Source organism: Temnothorax longispinosus, chromosome 6 (assembly GCF_030848805.1).
Source record: "Temnothorax longispinosus isolate EJ_2023e chromosome 6, Tlon_JGU_v1, whole genome shotgun sequence".
Lineage (NCBI taxonomy): Eukaryota > Metazoa > Arthropoda > Insecta > Hymenoptera > Formicidae > Temnothorax > Temnothorax longispinosus.
In genome coordinates this window covers 11679528-11702092 of record NC_092363.1, presented here as the reverse complement: position 1 = coordinate 11702092, position 22565 = coordinate 11679528, and the positions used below count along the sequence as shown (strand labels likewise).

Below are 22565 nucleotides of genomic sequence, written 5' to 3'. Positions count from 1 at the left end.
CGCAAGGTAAGTGAATATAAACGCAAGATAATTAAATATAAAACGCAAGGTAATTGAATGTAAAACGCAAGTAATTGAATATAAGACGCAAGTAATAGAATATAAGACGCAAGTAATTGAATGTAAGACGCAAGTATTAATTGTTCGTATCGAGAAGTTTACTTCTCGTTTATCAACGCAAATATTATTTATCAACACGAAATGGATTTATCATAAAATTGAATATAATATGAGACGTAAATTAACACCACGTTAATAAAGATCGTAGTGACCTTGCTCGAAATATTAATGGCAACGCTTCGAATTTACTCGAAGGAAAATATATGTGACTTAGGTTAATCTGGTTGCAACCACGATAGCAAAATAATGTTAATTACACTGAGCTCAGTTTAAGCATAATACCGCTTGTATTTACAGTCCGTTTCGTTCCGAAAGTGAAGGAAGTATTCTTCACATCGTAATAATAATACCGTTTATACAATTCGAGGCTTTTAGCGTATAAATGTATTGGGATCTCTGAAATCAAGAACCATAGTGAGTGTAAACGCATATTTACACGCTACTTCATAATGTACGTCAACGCATATTTACGCGCTACCGACATAAGTGTACGTAAATGTTATTTACGCGCTACCGATTTATATGTTCTGATTTCGAAAGAGATCACCAAATTTACCTTTTATTCGAAGTTTTCCTTGTTTCCGATCGACAATCCGTATCGAGATAGTCGCAGTGACTAAGCCCATAACGGGCGTTCCGATTTTCACAGTATAGCCGGGTCGTCCTTCTTAGTCCAGTCGGCAAGTACATTTGAAAATCGACTAATTAGAACAAAGCTGCAAAAAATTTTAATTGCTTTGTTTTGGTGTCAGTAATGACATACTAAGTTTTCGACCTCCCCCGTGGTGTGCTTCGGCCGCCATCTTGGAAGAAAGGAGTGAAAAATCGGTTTTTCGCGAATATCTCGGTTTCCATTAGACTTAGGCTAAAATAGTTCAATGCAATATTGTAAGGAATTAAATTCTCTACAAAAAAGGAAGTATAGGTTTTTTTCCTATGACCAATAGTTTTGGCGCTAGAGCCGGGAAAAGTAGGATACTTTTTGTAACAAACGGTTTCAGCGACTTTATCTTGCCGTATCTCACTTCTCAGAGGCTGTAGTATACTTTTAAACTCGTTTCCTCACCACTGTAGAGTTAGTGACGCGTTTTTTTAATGTGGTGTTCCCTGTAGGCTTAATCCACTCACAATCAGTTTATTATTAAGATTATGAGAATTTTTTTGCCAGGGTTATCTTAATTATTCAATAATATAATTAAACTCGCAAAAGTGTCAACAATTTAAAACGGCGAATGCGAGTCAGGCACGGAACGTGATGCGCAAATAAAAAAAACCGTTATAAAAAAATTAATTATTCTAATCTTGGTCTTTTTGATGTAGAGGGTTGGCAAATGTCATCTTCCGCAGCATCTTCCTTTTCCACAATATTATCTTCCTTTTCTGCTTTTTCTGGTTCTTCCTCGTTGTTCGAATCAATCTCATTGTCAAGATCGGTCAATGTTTCCTCAAAATGTTGAACAGTTACGTCGATTTCTTTATTGTCACAGTGATCTATTATAATGTCGATGTGCATGCTTGACTTCGACAGTTGAAACAAGTCACAGAGCATCGCAATCCAGCTTTTCTGCAACAGCAATTCGCTTTGCAGCCTTTTGTGCATTTGCAGAAAATCTTCAGAATATCCTGCGGAGCGGCTTCCTTCATTGAAGGAACTGGAAATAAACCATTTCTTGTATATTTCTAGCCCCAATCTTGAGGATTTTCTTAACTCCGCGCCACTGCTGAATCTGATGGTAGACTCTAATGGTGCGTGTCCACCTGCGAGTAAGAACTCTCGAGAGCAAAAAGAGAGAAAGAGAGAGAGACTCTCGAGAGTTCTTACTCGCAGGTGGAGACGCACCATGAGGGAGTGTTGACGTGTGCAGCTGCTTCAGTAGGTGGTATAGAAGCAATGTTGAACATTACTTTCGACGTAGATTTGGCAAAGCATGAAAATCGAAACTTATCCAGAAAACTATTGCTCTTTGCTCTGTATAAAGCGAGAATACATTTTTGTCCTGCTATGTCAATGAAATCTGGCTGAGCATCCGGATCTCCAAAAATTTTTGAAATATTCTGCAAATTTTCATCTTTTTGGAACAGTTTAATAAATTTTATTTTACCCTGCCTGAAAAATGTTGAAGTGGTATCACAACCAGTGAATGCGTGAAGAAACAGAATATGCTCAGCAATATCAGGATATTGGAAGGAAGTAGATGAATAAATCTTCTGCTCTGTTTTTCCCTTGCTCGGTTTCATGAAATAGATGTTAGATTTAGATGATGCTAAGGCTGTCAGTAACACCAAAAGATCAATATCTTCGCCAACTATTACTACGGAATCGTAATTCTTCGATGCATCAATCGCAGTATTGACAATAAGATTGTCAGCATCTTCAATAGCTTGCTTAATAATAAATCCTGCAGTTTGAAGTTTTTTATCCAACATTGAGATAAGTCTATCCTTATTTTTTTCATTCGATAGAAATTTTTCTTGGGGCATGGTAACTATCATAGATTCATTGAAAAGTACGCTCGCAGAAACATGTTTGTTTGATCGTCGAAGACCCGGATATCCATCAAAAATGACGAAACTATTTGATTTGTAATATTTCTTTACATAATCAACATATTTATCCAATATTTGTGCGAAAGTTTCTTGTTGACGCCATACAATTCGATGAAGAAGATATCCACCGTCTATAACGTGCACGAAATTTTTGAAATTAATGACATCAGTCACAGGAGAAAATGCTTCGTACAAACTCGATTTCTTTGTCTTTTGCATCCTTAATTCATTGAAAAGTGAGAGAGGAAAGGGAGCCAGTTCGTACCGCAAATATTGTTGTAAATGTTGATCAGATTTTTTAGCCAACAAAATTCTTTAAAAAAGTATGGTTGGATTAATTGGAACGATTTCGTCTTCAATTTTTATTGATGAATTTGCTGCTCGGAGAGGAATGACTCTTTTTTTTTTGAAATTTAATATCACTGAAATTATTGCCAATGATTTGTAACATTGAAGACATTCCTATTTCGTAAGCATTGTGACAATCGATTTTTACATCTCCTTTCACTCACACACAATCTTAATAATAAACTGAGTGGATTAGGCCTACAGCGGACACCACATAAAAAAAAAACGCCAAAAATAACAAATAATTTAAATATAGTTTATAAAAACATTATATTTTCATTATAAAAATAATATTTTATATATTTATTTAAAAATTTACTAATTTTCTTAATATCTTCAATATTATATACTTTATATGTATAAGCTATTTAAATTTTAAAGCAACAAATATCTCACCCTAAAATATTAATAAATAAATATAAAAATATATATATTTTATACATAAATATAATTTGAAAATATTGAATTATATATTTTAATGAATTCCTTCCTAAGTATTCAAACCAACTTAAATCTACTCCTATTAATTTAACCCCCGTCACATTAAAAGGATTATACAATCACAAATATAAATAATTTAAATACCATATTGAACTTATATAAAAATTTAAATAATAAAACTTACTTATAAAATTATTTACTATAAAAAAAATCCCCACAATTAACCCACAAATGCATCTTCTTAAAGTCAATAATTTTAACCCTAATTCTAAATAAGCCCCATGGACATCAAAAAAAAATAACCACCTTAATATTGACCCTACAAAAATCCTCATAATTACTAAAATTATTATAGATAAATTCATTAACTTATTCTCTCTTAAATTAAAATAATTATAAAACTTTATATTAGCAAAAAATATATAATAATATAAACGTACAGAATAAGAAACTGTAAACATTAAGGAAGTTAAAATTAAATCTATTAAAAATATATTTACCATTAATATATATACTTCCTCCATAATAAAATCCTTTGAATAAAACCCAGCTATAAAAGGAAATGCACATAAAGCTAACCTTGAAATTATAAATCTCATTATAGTAAAAGGAATCACTTTATTTAAATTCCCTAATAAACGAATATCTTGATTATTTATTATAGAATGAATAATAATACCAGCACATATAAATAATATAGATTTAAAAATAGCATGAGTCAATAAATGATAAAAAGCAATAATCTTTATACCGCCACTAACTCTACCGCAAGGTGGTGAGGAAACGAGTTCAAAAGTATACTACAGCCTCTGAGAAGTGAGATAGGGGAGACCGCGGCTATTCGTGACACATTTTTGTTTCAAATTTTTTTCTCGCTTCGTATAAATGTTTAAAAAATTTTTATTAGTGCGATGTAATCGTCCATCTCTCTAGTTTAAAAGAAAAAAATATATAGGTTTTTCTCTCACGAGTCTTGAAATATATCAAAAAATGTATCGCTGTGTCATGTGTCACGAATTGCCCCGAAGCCTGGGTAATTCGTGACAAACGGGATAATGCGTAACACTTTCTCTGATTGAACAAACTATATAGATTTCTTTTGTTTTTGCAATTTTTATCTACTTTATACTTTGAAAAAGCCTTTATTTGTCAGAATTTACATATTATATGTATAAAAAATTATGAGAAAAAATGTAACGCCTGTTCCATTAATTGCCTTCATTGCTCACATTCGATTACGGGAAACCACTTCTCGAAGGCGTCCGCGGCCCCTGCGAATTGGTTTTTCCTTTGAACGCTTATTCGTGGCGTTTTTGGTTGCCCCGATTGCTCGTGTCACGAAATGCCCCGGCGTGATTTTTCCTTATTCATGCATTATGCTTAGTGAAGTCGAGTGACTGAATACAACTTACCGTTTCGGATCTCTTATTATTTTATTCGGCGAGAAAACAAATTTTTAGGATTTAAAAAAATGTATTTTGAGCACTTGAAATCAAACTTTCTGTCACTGAGAGAGAAAAATGGTTGACACGCAAATGCCATTCCGTTGGTACCTAGAGGACACTAAGAAACATCTGTGATTGATATTACAGGTTTCTAGCAGCAAGCATTTTAAAGTTAGGCCCGCGACAAAATTTCAGCAGTGTTACGAATAGCCCCGGTCTCCCCTACGGCGAGATAAAGTCGCTGAAACCGTTTGTTACAAAAAGTATCCTACTTTTCCCGGCTCTAGCGCCAAAACTATTGGTCGTAGGAAAAAATCTATACTTCCTTTTTTGTAAAGAATTTAATTCCTTACAATATTGCATTAAACTATTTTAGCCTAAGTCTAATGGAAACCAAGATATTCGCGAAAAACCGATTTTTCACCTTTTTCTTCCAAGATGGCGGCCGAAGCACACCATGGGGGAAATCGAAAACTTAGTATGTCATTACTGACACCCAAATAAAGAGATTAAAATTTTTTGCAGCTTTGTCCTAATTAGTCGATTTATTTGTCATTTTTAACGACGTGCCGACTGGACTAATATTCCGTCATTCAGATATCTTGGAGATATATTTTGCTGTGTGGGTGTGTCATCGATTCTGCGTATGTTCGAATACGCGTACACGACGCCTTTATTAACGTGCGTTTTCCTTTTTAGCGTTGAGATCTGAACCATACTCTACTCCATACTTTATATAATATATATACCAAATATATATAAAGTATGGATATGAAATAATTTATTAATTGAAAGACCAATAAACATTCGATTGGCAATGAAAAGAACGTGAATTCCTACCTCGACTGCCGATTGACCGCTCCATGGATGTTTTCGCTGTTCATGGCTGATAGTCCATCGCCTCCTCTCTGCTTCCGAGATCGTCGATTGATCGCTGACACGGAGCTCCACTCCTCGGCGACTCAGCACCCTCGTTCTTCGTTTCCGGGGCCGCTGATGGGTTACCGTCACAGACTGTGCCCTCCTCGGCGGACTCTGCCCTCCCTCTCCTTAAATTTTCCTTGCGTGTAAGTCCCGGGTAGCTCCACTGTCGACACAAGGTGAGGCACAGGTTGCTTATAATGTAGTCACGCTCACTTGGGAAGCGGGCAGGTTGCAGCGTCTCAATAATTCAAAAACTTCTTAAATTATCGTTCTATATAAGTCGCGTTTATTGTCTACTCGAACTAGCGAGTAATGCTTCGTATTATATGTGTGCTAGAGGCGATGGAGTTAGGATTGACAGTGATCCTCCGATTCGAAGAAGGATAATAACCGATAAATCGTCGGTAAGCGACACCTGAGATTCCGGGAATTGACGGAATCTCACGATCGCTTTCAAATAATCGTCTTAACGATGCGTGATTCGACACAATAATCACGCTACATACGCTCGAGCCATAATAAATATAAACAATACGAAACACTCTAGATAAAATAAAATACCTCATACAGTACATAAACTTACGGTAACAGTGCGTGCGTGCGTGCGTGCGTGCGTGCGGGCGCGCGCGCGCGCGTGTGTGTGTGTGTGTGTGTGTGTGTTTGTGATTTGATTTTAAATAACATAATTTTTATTGTAAAACAAGAAATTGCTCTTAACATTAACTCATAAAAGCTCCACTTCATCTTTTTAAACTATTTATAGAATTTTTTTAAATCAAATACTAATTTTCTAATTCTTACTTGCCTTTTATAAGTAAATTTTTGTAGAAAAAAGATCGTGTTTTTTTAGTATCTAAAAAATATTATATTATGCCTTTATAAGATACACTTGATAAATAGAATGCATAATAATGTAAAATTTAAATTATATTAATTTATAAAATGATATTATTTTACTAAATAATTTATTAACAATTACGTTATTGTTATTGTATTAGTACATTCGTGTATTGCAATTGTTTTGCATTTTAACGCACTTATTTTAAAGAAGCTAACTTCGCATCTTTTTTTCAGATAACACGAAACTGCAGTACTTTATTAACAATGTGTAAATGGAAAGACACAATTGATCAATGTGACAGATATTTCAAGCAAAGTTTATCACGAGATGGCCTATGCTGCAGTTTTAATTATTACACTTTTCCAGATACAATAACATTGGACAAGTATAAACATTATTTCTGCAGAGTCGAAAGAGAGTTCTTAAGCTTTACGAAATATTTTAAGGTTTATACACAAAATCAGAAAGTTTAGAAAAAAAAATATTTTCTTTAATAAGTAAAAGTAAGGATTGAGACAAAAAATTATTTTATAATTTAATTTGTAGTAAGAAAAGTCAAAATAGAAAAAAGAGTGTTTAGAATAAAGGTTTTTCCCAATTTTGATATTTTTTGCGGTTGTCTTGCAAAAAAAGTTTGTTGTGACTTCGACAATAATAATAATCAATCGGGGGAGGTCGAAGAATATATGATCTACTTTATTTGCATATGGAAGTAAATGCTTGGGCGGGAAAGAGAGTAAACAAGTAGAGGGTGGAGTGAAATGGGCCGCACTTCGCGTGGAAAGTTAGAAAGTTGGAAACCCATGTGGAATCATTTTATATTAAGAGTAATTACTGTACTTTCAAGTAAAAGAAATTTAGAGTTCTAATAAGCAATAACAAATATTAAGAAGTCCTACAGTAGGTCAACATAAAAACTCACTATTCTTATGTACGCGTTGTTCAATAATTATATACATTTTATTTAAATTCTTTTTTGTTAATAACTTTTTAATAAACAACGAGTGACGGCTAAAACCTTTTAAAGGTTACTCAGGAGGATAACTTTGACAACATATGTCAAAGTCAAGGTCATTGGGTTTGCTAATCTAAATAATTACCAAAAACATTAATTGAGAAAAGTTACTAAAATTTGCAAAGAAAAAAGGTTTTTTATCTCTCCCGTACAATTCTTCAACTTAACAACAAAATACATTCTTTCGCAAAGAAAAAAATTGAAAACTTTAAAATTGGGAAAAAGTTCAAATTCTAAACAATTACCAAAAAAAGTATTAGTCTTCTTATATCTGAATAAAAAGTTAAAAGAGCTTATGAATATTATAGTCCGACTCTGCAAATTCTACAAATAATTATATTACATTATATTTTCCAATTAATATAGATTTTTAAATTGTTAAAGTGTTGAAAGATCTGCCGCCTGCGGATTTGAAACCGGTATGACCATAGTAGTAAATTCTGATCCGAATGATTATCACGCTACAATTATCGGAGCATATGGAGTAAAAGTAATTTAATCAATATTTTCTTACTTATCTATCTAATTTTTAATTAATTGAAATCAACACAAATTAATAATAATTTAATATTTATATATTAAATATTGAAAAATTTAATAAATGGAGGATAATGTTATTTCTGAGGCCCCTCAATTTGATAGGTGTGTTTGATAGATCTTTCACTGAGAAAAAGAATGCCGTAAATCACAATGCGCTACGATGCATAGTTTCCGAGATATCGATTTTTAAATGTAATAATAGCAATATTGTTGTACGGTATTGGGTTTGCAATTTACCACGCGTGGAAAGTTCACGCATGTACTTTGCAAGGCACACTATGGGTGCATTCGGGGAGACGCTATTAACGCTATAAACGCAAACGCTATGAACTTCGTTCGAAGAGCCAATAGCGCGACAGCGATAGCAAGCTGCCCGAACGCAGCTTAAGCGCCAATAGTATTTCGTGCCTCACCTCGAAAATAATAGCGAAAATAGCGCTAGTGATGACGTCACGCTGCCTTTACAGTGACGTCATCATCGTATATCACAGCGCCACAAAGCGTCTCCTCGAACAGTTTTGGACGATAATTGTGCTAATAGCGTGCTCCCCGAATGCACCCATAGTGTCGAGTTTAACAGTAGTGGAGCCCCCCGCAGAGGGGCGGGACCTACTGTTTCCACGCATACACTTTCCATGCGAAACGAGGTTCCACATGTTCGTGGCGTGCTTTACGAGCTCATTTAAGTAGACGTAGTATTATAGATTATATAAATTGATATCTCGAAAACTATGCATCGTAGCGCGTTGTGGTTTGCGGCATTTTTTTTCTCAGCGAAAGATCTATCCAATACACCTATCCAAATTGAGGAGCCCCGGAAATAACATTCTTCCCAATAAATGTGATTTTCACTAAAATATTTAAGATTCATTTTCATTTTTAAAATACTTTTAATTATGTCTTTTATCTTAAAAAATCAATTATCTTTCGTTTTTATTCATAACATTTTATTTTTATTTATATCTTTTGTTTTAAATAATTAAAGTAAATAATACATTTAGAATTGAGTAATTATATATAATATATAATTATAACTATATACTGTATATCTATAATATTTTTTAGTTAGTTTTTAAAATTAATATTAACATTTGTTTAATTTTTTAAATAAAAATTTTATTGAATATTTTAATCTTAAACGAAATAATATTATATATGTATATATGTATTTTCTGCGTGACTGCATATCGTAGGGTAGACCGAAACGAATCGGATCACAGGGCGAATCGGATCAATATAAGTTTTAAGACAGTTAGTGTTTTGTTTCAAACAAACTGTTTTATCGTGCTAATTAGTAATTAACGAAAACTATCTTAAAACTTATCCGATTCACCCTGTGATCTGATTCGGCTCGGACTATCCTATATAAATTCATTTTAATCTAACCAAATTTTTTAATGATTTAAATATTCAAGAAGTTATTGTTAAAAAATAATGGTTCTTTCACAAAAATATCTTAAAATCTCACGTTTATAAAAAATAAAAGTTTTTAAGAATTAAAGTATTTTAATTACATTTCTTCAAAATCAGATTTAGAAATTCATGTAATGTCTTCACTAATAGATGTAAAATAACTACTATTATTATAACCCTATTGTTATAACAATGTAATAACAGTGTTATAACAGATGTTTACATATCTTACATTGGAATTATGGACGTTATTAAAGCAGATTAACGGAGACGTATATACAAATGTAGTCAAAAGATACCACATATCGAGATACATTTATAAGCTCATTTGTTATTAACACATTTTTCTTCTAACGTACGTAGACTATTAAAATATCGAGAGAAAGTGTTTGAAATAAAGTGCCTATTTAGTTCCATTGTGTTAAGATTCTAAGAAATCTTTTATATTCTTAGTTTTGAGGCTTTACAACTCGAAGATATTTAGTTTTATTTTTATGATAACTTGTTTTGTGTTATAAATATTTTAAAAATGCATACATTATTATAGTTTGGAAAAAATCTTATTTATTTTAACGACTTAAACAAAGATTATAAATCCTAAGTAATTAAAGGACCCTGCACAACTCTTATGGAAATTGGAATTTGGTGAAATTTACTGAGACTTTGGAAATAAATAGTTTATGTGATGCTGATCAAAAGTTACAATAGGCAAGATTCACAATAATTGACCGTTTAAATGCTATCAGCGTTCAAAAGTCAAAATAAGGTGTTATTTCACTATTGTGCAACAGTCGATTACAATGTATTATTCTGCAGAATCACACAACTTATTCTTTTCATTAATAAAAAGTGTTGCGACGCTATTTTCTATGTACGGTCTCGCTATCCGGAGGAGGGCAATCGTGGATTCACAAAACGCGAAGTTAGGTTGAGAGACGAAAAGGTAACGCGGGCGGATGCCCGCGGATAATTGCCAGATAAACGTAATAAAATGGGCGCCAGGCGCGACTCTTCGCACCACAGTACAATACCTTAGCATCAATACCTAACGCGATACCTCAGAGCGTAGTTTCTTTTCATGGAGATTTGGAAAGGAGGCGTGACACAATTAATTAGGCACAACTTAATAGAAATAGAATAATATATATTTGAAGTCGGTGATAGAAATGTAATCGGAGAGATAACGTAGTTAAAATCAGAGACAAAAATGTAGTCAACATATTTGAAATCAGAGACAGAAATGTATGTTTGAGATCAGAAACCGAATAATATATTGGAGATCAGAAATGAGACAGATAGAATAAGGTGTTTGAATCAGCAATAAGAAAGGCAGAATAATATGCTTGAGTCAGAAACGAGAAAGATACCGGAAAATATGTAAAGACGAATGTCAGTGCGGCGAACCGCCTTCCGCGCATACACGAATCACGAAGCACTCAAATACCGAATAACACGCACGACTTATACTCACTCATACTCACGAATCCGAATAACACGCAACGACTTATACTCACAAATCGGACCCACCCAACGTACGCATACTCACGTTACCCAACTCTTACTCTCGGCGGTTGGCCTTACCATGTCGAACCAGCGGCAGACGATCGTCCTCGCCTCGCACGTTACCCAACTCTTGGCGGTGGCCTCGCCATGCCAAACCAGCGGCAGACGATCATCCTCGCCCCACGTTACCCAACTCTCGGCGGTTGGGCTCGCCATGCCGACCCAGCGGCAGACGATCATTCTCGCCCCACGTTACCCAACTCTCGGCGGTTGGCCTCGCCATGCCGACCCAGCGGCAGACGATCGTTTTCGCCTCGATTCACTCACGCAAGACGACCCGAATCGCGGACGATTCCGCGGCTGGCCATGCGAATCCCGAAATTTCCGTATCACTCGCTCACGACGAAACCCGGTGATTCCACGGCACCGCGCCAATCCCAACGACTCGACGGTCTTACCCAACACGAAAATACTCTACATTTACACCAACGTCCACGACACGAAATAGCGCGATAGCAACTCTAACATTTATCACAAATACCATACACACAATAGCGCGATAGCGATTCTAACCTTTATCACAAATACCATACACACTAACGGATACGCAAAGTGACTGTCGGCCACGACGGTGTTCCTGGGGAGGGCGTACTAGATTTCTACTCACAGGAGGATTTGTTCTCGGCGGGGCCTCTTAGTGGATTCCAATCCAGACTCCTCGCCAAGGTAGAGCGTAAAATAACAACTGGCGCTCATTCTCCAAGTAATAGATATTGTCAGCTTTTCCAAGGTAACTGACATCTCAAACCGGGGTCAGCGCTTCGAACGAATCCTCACTACCGCGGGGACGCCAGAGTGGTGACCTTACAAACAATGTCCCACGGAGAGCCTCCGGATCGGTCGTCGAAGGATGTTCATCTCGCTCGGTCCAGCACGACAGTGAGGAGACAATGGTCCGCCGGGATCGCGCCGTAGCGCGCCGCTTGCAATGTCCGCCAATCCGAGCGCGCTCCCATGCGCCTAGCGCCGCTCCTTCCTGCGGCGCGGTTCGAACTACTCCACCTCGGCGCGGCCTTTTTAAATAATCCGGCTGTCCGGGCCGCGATTATTTGACCGGCGTTACGTGGGCCAGGCTGGCCAGACCATGGCCACGTCCACCGGCAACCCTTCGGGGTGGCGGCCACAGGGCCGTACTTCGTCAGGACGCCCCCGAGGTTCTTCAGTTTTCAACTTCAGCAGTGGCCGAGCTCGGGATCGGATCTCGCACGGCGGACCTTGACGTTGCGCTTGCGGGGAGGTCCGGGCGCGACCCGACTGACAGCCACGTCCCTCGATCGTTTCCTTGGCTGTGTTTTCCGATTCCTCCCTCGCGGCGACTCAAAGCCGTTACATAGTGACACGGTCACCACCGGCAATCCCCTTAAAATAATTTCAGTAACGCTCATTAATTAATACAAATTGCCCTCCCCCGCTCTCCGAGCGAGGAAGCACCCCCGACTTTCCCCTCGGCCGAGCCCGTCCGGGTGGCGGACGAAATTTGTCACGCCACAGTGTATACATTCATGTATACATTCATGTATACACTGACACATATATAAATTATAATTACGAAATTAACCACGCTGTCATACCTCGGCCGTACAGAAAAAAAAGAAGTGTCAAATAATCACTGATATACTTGTATAGGTATACGCAAGAATATATAATCTTGAAATGAGATTATATTGCGTTAAACGAAGAAAACTTGCTTGAATGAAATCATTTATATACTTAAACGAAGTTTTATATGGTTCAATTAAGAGAAGAAGTTAAAATAAAAGTTGAAATTTTTATAAAAAGATTATATATTCTTGCGTATATACAAGTATATCAGTGTTGATTTGATACTTCTTTTTTTGTGCGCCAGCCGGGCTTCATATATATGTGTATATACATGCATGTACATATTTTTCACATAAATACATATTTGTGTATTAACAAAAAGAATAAGTTGTGTGATTCTGCAGAATAATACATTGTAATTCACTGTCCTACAATAGTACTGTATACCACCTTGTAACGATGCGCCCCATAAGCGCATCGCTTCCCGGCGACCACCGGCCGGATGCCGCCCGACTGAACACCAGTCGGGCGAAGACAGGGCGCGGTGCGCCCACATCTTTTTTTAATCGCTCACAAATTAGGGATGCATTCGGGGAGCACGCTATTAGCACAATTATCGTCCAAAACTGTTCGAGGAGACGCTTTGTGGCGCTGTGATATACGATGATGACGTCACTGTAAAGGCAGCGTGACGTCATCACTCGCGCTATTTTCGCTATTATTTTCGAGGTGAGGCACGAAATACTATTGGCGCTTAAGCTGCGTTCGGGCAGCTTGCTATCGCTGTCGCGCTATTGGCTCTTCGAACGAAGTTCATAGCGTTTGCGTTTATAGCGTAATAGCGTCTCCCCGAATGCACCCTAGATCGTATGCGCGAGTCATTAACGGCTCGCAGCACCGATATCCCCTCGGAGCTCCAACAAGCGCCGACGGAAGCCGATCTTCACCGAGCACAAGAGCGCGGCCGGGAACCGTAATACCGCGCCGCTCCGTCCGGCGCGCGTCTTGCACGATCGGCTACCCCCACCGAATCTATCGCTCCGAGAGAGTATAAAACATCAGTCCCGCGACGGTAAAAGTATAATCGACGGTATAAATATAAATTGTCGATAAATAATCTGCAAAATAATTTTATGATAAAAAACATAGATACTTTATTCTTTCATCAAGATACATATAAAATGTTGTAAGCACATACGATAATATGTTACGATAAAATACATAAACTCTTGTATGCTAAATATATCCACTTTTCAAAAAACCTAACTGAAAATTTTTGTATATATACTGTGACGTGACAAGTCGCGTTTACTTCTCGGACGGGCTCGGCCGGGGGGAATTCGGGGATGCCTCCTTGTCGGAGCGAGGGGAAAGCGGTCGCGTATTAATTGGTCTAATTAGTCTTTAAGTTTTTAAGGGATTGCCGGTGGTGACCGGAGTCAGCGTGTAACGGCCGCGAGCCGCAACGAGGGAGAGCTGGCAGGACCAAGGAGGCGGTCGTGGGACATGGTTGGCAGTCGGGTCGCCCGGACCTCCCCGCAAGCGCCTTTGAGTATCGCCGGCCGGAATTCACTCCGCACTCGGTCACAGCAGCGGCAGGAGAGGAATCGAGAGGACCCCGGGACACACCCGAGCGAAATGCCACTCAGGCCGGGGTGCCGAGGAGTGGCCCAGGGAAATGCGCAGCCCTGTGACCGCCACCTCGAGGGGCTGCCGGTGGACGGGGCCGAGGCCCGGCCAGCCTGACCACCGAACGCCGGGTCAATCATCGCGGCCCGGACAGCCGGTTGATTTAAAAAGCCCGCGCCGAGTCGGAGGTAATTGGAGTGGCGCCGCCCCGCCGCCGCGCCGGAAGGGAAGGCGCGCGAGGAGCCGAGGCGCCGGTGAGAGCGCCCTAGAGTTGGAGTAGCGCCACCGGAAGGAGCGGCGCGCGAGCAGCCTAGGCGCCGGGAACGCTAGAATCGGCGATCCGGTCGAGCTACACGTTACAGCGCAGGCGCGGGGAACCGGCGCGATCCCGGCGAGCCATAGTCCCGCCACTGTCGTGCCGGAGAGAGACGAGGGAGCATCGCCCGAATCACGTGCCGCCCGAATTGCAGAAGAAACACCGACGAATTGTAAGGTCACCACCCTGGCGTCCCCGCGATAGGACAGAGGGTTCACTCGAGGCGCTGGCCCCAGACACGTATCGGTTACCTAGGCGCCGCAGGAATAACCTGTGGACCGCTGTATGAGCGCGTGCGTTACCTGGCGCTCTTCTTCGAGAGAATTATATGGGAATTCGTGCAAGGGCCCCGCCGAGAGTGAACTCTCATGTAAGTAGAGACCAATGAGGCCCTCCCCGGGAATACCGTCACGGCCGACAATCGCGTGGCGTGAATTGTGTTAGTCGAATTAACGTGTCGTGTTCTATCGTGTCAATCGGGATAATTGTGTCGCGTTTAAGTGCGTGAATCGCGGCGTGTCTCGTGTGGAGATAATGGGAGCAAGTCGCGAAGGAAAACTGCGAGCCGCGAGTGGTCACGTATTTTAAAGGGCACTCGGCTTCGTGGTCGAATAACGTATCCGGGAAGATACCAAACGCAATACTCAAAGAAGGCGAGTATTGCGTTTGGCGGGACGGGAAGATTGTCGGGATCGGCGCGAGGCCGCGGAATCTCCGGACTTGCGAAATAATTCGGGATTCGCGTGGCAAGCCGCGGGATCGTCCGCGATACGAGTCCTCATATTGTGTTCGGGGGCAATCGCCGGCCAGCGTGGCCGACACGGCGAGATCGTCCGTAATTTTTGCGTCGTGCGGAATCGAGGTGGCCCGGGTACGCGTCGAAGATGTAAGTGGAGGCGTTGCGATCCGATTGGTAAGATAAGCGGCGTAAGTATTCGTTGTGCGTTCGTAGTAAGGTACCACGTTACCTCAAGTTATTGTGAATATTGTCTCTGTGTAAACTTTCTTGCGTTTATTTATTGCGTTAGCTTCGCGTTCATTTCTTGCGTTAATCTGTCGTGCGTTCGTCTGCGTCGACTATCTTTGCGTTCGTCTGTTGCGTTATTCTTTCGTGCGTTCATCTATCGTACTAAACATTCGACATTATCGCGTTCATATATTCTCATATTCCGGTGTTACTCGATCCGACATTATCGCGTCCGTTTACGGTATTAGTTTTTCTGGCATTCTTGCGTCGACGTATCCGACATTCTTGTGGTAATCTATTCAACATCCTCGCGTCAGCTCGTTTCATTGGCGTCGATTCTCAGCCGTTGATCTCTCTTTACCGCATGATCTAAATCCGAATATGATACGCTCGAACACATTACACCTACATTTACACTGACTGAAATTACATTGCAAACACATTATATCTGCACCTACACTGACTGCTCAAATATATTAGATGTGATTCTTTTATTATGTTTTTGTGTGGTTAATTGCGTTACGCCTCCTCTCCGAATTCCCTGAAATGAAACTACGACCTGAGGTATTATTAGGGATATCGCGCTGTATAGAGTATTGTACGGTGGTGCGATTAGTCGCGCCTGGCGCCCAATTATTGTGTGTCTCAGTTTAGCTTCGCGTTCCGTCAATCTACGATTGCCTTCCCCCGGATTGCGAGACCGAGGGAAAAAGCGTCGCAATACATAGAAAATAAAACAGTATCCACATGTATAAATAGTTGTACAAGTTCCTTAAAATGTAGTTCTGTACAAAACTTTACTTTTATGCTTATAATATTTCCTACTTTTTCTCAATTTGAAGGGACATAAAACTATAACATAAAACTATAAAAAAAAAGAATATTACTTTAAACTTAAACGCAAATACGGTATAAAACAAAATTAATAAAAAATAATTTTTACATTTTATAAACATTTAGCAAAACATTAAATCTTTTATAAAGAAACAAAAGCAAATAGTTTCATATCTTGTATATCATCGAATCTATACTTGTCCTCTTATTTTTCTTTGTATTCTTGCCAAAATTTCGTCTATATTTTTGTTTCCAGTGTATAACATTATCGTAAAATAAAAATATTAAAAAAATAATAATAAAGAAATAATCTCTTTACATCTTGTTTAAAGTTATTTTGATGGATGTAACTTTGCTATTGCATACATCGTGCTCAGTTGTCATATTATATAAACATTTTTATATCAAAAGCCGTATTTGTTGAGATTCTTTAGGATAGCACGCATGCAATACAAAAAAGCACTTGTAGTATATGTCGACAGCTTTAAGAGCACTTTCAATTTTATATAATGTTTTATCGATGCAAACCTAGTATGCGTTAACTGAGCTAGCGTCACGTCCTACTAAAATAATAAATGGTTGCAGAGTCAAATTTAATGCAACTACTTTATTCCTTTGACGTTCAATATCACGTTCAAAATCAGCAAAACTCTGTGTGGGGTAGGATATCAAGAGAAGGTGCGTCGAGGTTCCCACAATAATGATATCTTTTAGTTAAATATAATCTCGCTCTATTCATGCTCTATTTTACAATGTAATGAATCGAATTATTATTCTTTATCGTGTACGAATATGTGGACGTGCGTGATAGTGTAGGTTACTAATGTGTAGTGTATAAGTGTTGTTAATTAGTCGTCCTCGAATAGCTGTTTGATTAGAGACTTCTTCTTCTTAGAGATATCCTTTCGAATAAAGAGATCTCGTCCGGGAGTCCTTGGCTTGCCCTTCGGGGTAGTTGGTAACGGACTTAGTCGGATTCAAGGAGGCCGAGGTCGAGGAGGAGTTTTGAAGACGTGGTCCTGTCTGTATCGCCACGGATACCCAGGAAAGCTCGGATTAGGTAGGAACCGGATGTGGAGTACTCGGGTCGGCAGGTCGATAAGGTGTAGCTTCCACGGCAGGAAAGTCTTCACCTTGGAGATCGGGAACGGACCCTCCGATTGCCAAATGGTACTGGGTACAGAAATCGGAGCCGGGATTAGACTGGAAGAAGGCAGCGCCTTGGTCTCCACCGGACTCGGTGTTGTCCGACGGGCTGGGTCGTAACGACCCCGGAAGCCTTTCCGCGGCAGGGTGTCTGACAACTCTTACCGAAGAAAGTTAAACCCGCAAAGCAGGTATAAACGAAGGCCCGGATAAGGAGCACACTCCGTAACCAAAAAGGGTTATGTCAGAGGCTTTTGTAATGAGCACGCTCTGACTGGCGCTCTCGAAGATCGCTGGAGAAGCCCCGCTGAGCTGCCCTAGATATAGGGGTCGATGTCGAATCTTCCTTACGCGAAAGGATACCGGCAATGCGCCGCGTAGCGGGCACGAGCCGAACCCTCTTGCCGCGCGAGCCCGCGCTGCCGTCCGTGCCACGCGCCTCTCGTCGTACTGCCCGCGTTGCGTGCGTACCGTCGCGCGCTCGTGGCGGACAGCTGACCGCCACACTCTGGAATAACAAAAAATAAATATCTCTTTCAGGTCAACTATAGCAATTATATTTTTACATACATAAAATTGTTTTACATAAAATATAAAGGATATAACAATATTACTTACATTTACTGAGAAAATAAAAGAATTTAATGATTCACTTATTGTAAGCTTCATGCTTCTCGTATCCTTACGAATTCTCATTGTTGAGATACATAATGCTGACAATAGTTTTAAGAGTCTAATATTTCTTTCTTCTAAAAAAAATTGAGGGATTACGAAGTAAATGTATCTATATTATAATGGAGTAGCAAAGTAATTAGATTAAATAATAATAAAAAATGTTAATTTTGTGTTACCTTTTGATGTATTTTTATTTATTTGGTTTAATTGTTCCTCATATACTTTATCTTTAATTTCAATTTTCATGAGAGCATATGTTTTTTGTGAAAACTCTAGCCATTCATTGTATATAGAAAGTATGTTTCCGAATTGTGCAGTATAATCAGATTCGATCTGTAAAAATTGTTAAAAATGATCAGTCACATGGCTTCTGCGAACTTTTCGAAATAAAAATAGTGCTGCTAAAATATTCACCAATTTGTAACTCTACGGATGTTTTAAAATTGGCCATTTCGTAAAAATGAGATGAACATTTCCATCCTTGTGTGTAGTCATATCCGTTATTCTAGCAAGTCGACTTGCCTCCCAATGTTCAACAACCTCGGTCCATGATTCCTTATTATATTTTAACCATTGCAGATGAGGTTTGCACAATTTTAAACCTACACATATAATATGTATTTTTAATTTTATAGTAAATATTTCTTATGTATAGTAACTTTTATTTATTTATTTTTCAAATAGAAATAGTTAATATATTGATGTTACGTTACATGTCTTGCATAGTAATAATTACAGCAAAATCAATAGTAATAGTTTACTTACATTCCTTATTTATTTCCACGGTTAATCCCGACATACTATTACTTTTTAAAATTTTTTGTTTGTTACTAATCCAGATTTTATATAATCTCTACGATTGTTGCGATATCGATCGACAAATATTTCTTTTGAAATATTTTGGTGTCGCCCTTCATATAAGGATGGCACATAATACAATTCAGGTTTTTCTTTAAAATAATTAGCTACTTTTATAGCAAGCTCTTTAATGTGCATATTTTTCAATTTAAGCCTAAATAATAAGTTTAATATAAATATAAGTAAGTATTATTTTATAGTATTTTATTTTATTTATTTTATATTATTTTATATGTTTATTTACTTAGATGTACATTTTTTGTGCTTTGTATTATACTTACGGATATGGTTTCTTGGTGATAGCAATTGGAATTGTCAAATGTGTTATTATTACATCTGCTAATTTTCTACGCATTAGTCCATTTAATTGACCATGCGTTTCATAGTGGTTTAAAATGATATAGCCGGTGCTAGTTTCTTTTAAAAATGTTTTCAGATCCTATATAAGAGGAAAAATTAGTTTTAATATCTTTACACAAATAAACGCTTTTTTTTATTAATAGAAATATATTTTCTTTAATATAATATATTTGAAATATTTAATTATTTTATTAGAATTCCAAAGGCACAACAAGTATTCTAAATAACATGCTAAACATAAATACGTACCAGATAATGAATAGCATTGGCAAGCTGAAATTCATCAATTTCGCACACTTCAAATTCTATATGTTTGTTTTCTTTCTGCTCGATATGTTCCTCTTTATCTGACTGAACAAGTCCCTTTTCCTTATCAACAATTATTTTAATATTGTCAACCTGTACAGTAGTGTCATACAGTATCAATTATCTCAATATCACTTGCACGTTCCACGATTATATTAGGAGTAGCTGTTTTAGATGTGATATTGTTTGTATTATTTACTGTTACAGGACTACTTGTTTCACATGTTATATCAATTATCTCGATTGGCGCATTAATTGATATCTTACTTTCCTATAACATATATATACGTATATAGGGCATTCTTTCTCAAAATAGCCACCCCTCTGCACATTTTATTTTTGAAGATAAAATGCTTTGCGAGATCTCAAAATTTCCGTCAAAAACTCAATTTTTGGATGCTGTATGGCGATTTTTATTTACATTCAAGGGTGGGGCGGTATGACCAAAATATCGCTCAAACCATCCTAAAAAATAGGAAAGTATGCAAATAACATCTGAAATCTTAGCAGTTTTTATCAAATTTGATGTAACTTTGAAACAAAATGGTTTATGACATCCAATTAAATAGTTTTTAGACGTTACTCCCCCTTAATAATCAAAATAAACCCTTCAAAACCACCCCTGAATCATCATTTCGACAAATTGACAATTATTCTAAAACAAATAAAGTAAAAAAATTTAAATAGAGTTCACGGGCCGTGAAATTCTTTCAGAATATATTTCAATCAAATTTAACCCCATAAGGATAATAACTAATCAATAAAATCTCCTACACATCATTTAGACAACTAGGCAATTATTCACAGGCAATTAAACATAAAACTTTTTTATTAAGTCTACAGGCCATAGAATTCTACTAGAATGTATTTGGATCCAATTCAACCTCATTTTTAGGGGATGATTTTTAAGGGCTGATTTTGATCATCATGGGTGTGAATTTTATCAAAATACATTCTGGTAGAATTCTATGGCCTGTAGACTTAATAAAAAAATTTTATGTTTAATTGCCTGTGAATAATTGCCCAGTTGTCTAAATGATGTGTAGGGGATGATTTTTATTGATTGGTTATAATCTTTATGGGGGTGAATTTGATTGAAATATATTCTGAAAGAATTTCACAGCCCGTGAACTCTATTTAAATTTTTTTACTCTATTTGTTTTAGAATAATTGTCAATTTGTCGAAATGATGATTCAGGGGTGGTTTTGAAGGGTTTATTTTGATTATAAGGGGGAGTAACGTCTGAAAACTATTTAATTGGATGTCATAAACCATTTTGTTTCAAAGTTGCATCGAATTTGATAGAAACTGCTAAGATTTTAGATGTTATTTGCATACTTTCCTATTTTTTAGGATGGTTTGAGCGATATTTTGGTCATACTGCCCCACCCTTGAATGTAAATGAAAATCGCCATACGGCATCCAAAGATTGAGTTTTTGACGGAAATTTTGAGATCTCGCAAAGCATTTTATCTTCAAAAATAAAATGTGCAGAGGGGTGGCTATTTTGAGAAAGAATGCCCCATATATATTTATATATATATATATATATATATATATATATATATATATATATATATACATATATATTATACAATATATATATATATATACATATATATTATACATGTATATGACGCAATATTAAAACATATTTTACAAATTTCATTTCATTAACTTTTTTGTGCACTATTGCTATTAATTCGTATTAATTTAGTACAAGAATATTTATTCAAATAAATATTTGTTTAATAAATAAATTCAAAGTGCAGTACGATAAGATAAACACAATATATTTTACTTTATTTATATAAAATAAATTTACCTTGTTATCGGAAATTGTCTCCGTCTCAATTATAGAGTTTTGCTTCTAAGTTTTTTTTAAACTTTAGTCTTTTGCCTATTTTAGGTATAAGAACGTCTAAGTTTTTTGAGCCAGGTTTTAACCGTAGAAGTGATTTGAAATCAATTTCTTTGTCTACGTACACATTAAAATTTTTTTTTATAATGAATGCTTTACAAGTGATTTACAATAATTATAAAGTTATTAATTAATTAATTAAAATAATAGACAATGGTCATAAACTTTCGACAGAAAGATAGATTTTATCAATTTTTTTTTATTTTGTTCAGTTTATGTGTCTTCAGTCTGTACGGTTGACTTTTCTTTTTTACTAGCCTACTTTCAATTTAACATACTACGGCTTGTCCGTATTCTCGCATCGCTTTTTACATAAATGTGCCAAAAAAATGCGTTCAGCATTTAGTTCACGTTACATATATTTTATTTTCAGAAATAAATAAATACTTTATATTGATTTATTGATACAATTGAGATGAGAATACTAGCCATTGTGTATGTAAAATATAGATAAAGATAAATAAATACTTATAGATAAAATAAAAGTCTTTACTTACCCTCAAACAGTTGTATGAGATTAGGAAACCCCCACTGTTTTAATAAATCTTTGACTGCTGCATCCATAATGAGGTTGTGAGGAGAGAAAGAACGTAGGTACAAAAACCTAAACGGTCACTTTAGATGTTAGATCGTTCTTTGCCCTTGCTTTGTTATTATGCAGTGACTAGAATAAATAAATACTGACAAGGACGAACAGGCAGGTCGACAGGCAATAACCGACAGTCCGCCTATAACGCTTGCCGTGCGAAGAACTGAAGCTACGTGGTAGCCAATAAACTTCTGGTTCTTACAAAAAAGCGGCACGTGATTGGC

The 22565-nt window shown here is 37.2% G+C and overlaps 1 protein-coding gene across 3 annotated transcripts in view; it reads left to right on the top strand.

Annotated features, from left to right (window-relative positions):
* LOC139814922 (sodium channel protein Nach) overlaps positions 1–22565 on the top strand; it is a 364065-nt gene that overhangs the window by 171254 nt on the left and 170246 nt on the right. For all 3 annotated transcript variants that reach the window (XM_071781444.1, XM_071781445.1, XM_071781446.1), the window contains 2 exons: positions 6900–7051; positions 8066–8171. In XM_071781444.1, the coding sequence (XP_071637545.1) occupies positions 6900–7051; positions 8066–8171 (258 nt within the window). The remainder of the gene's footprint in view (positions 1–6899; positions 7052–8065; positions 8172–22565) is intronic.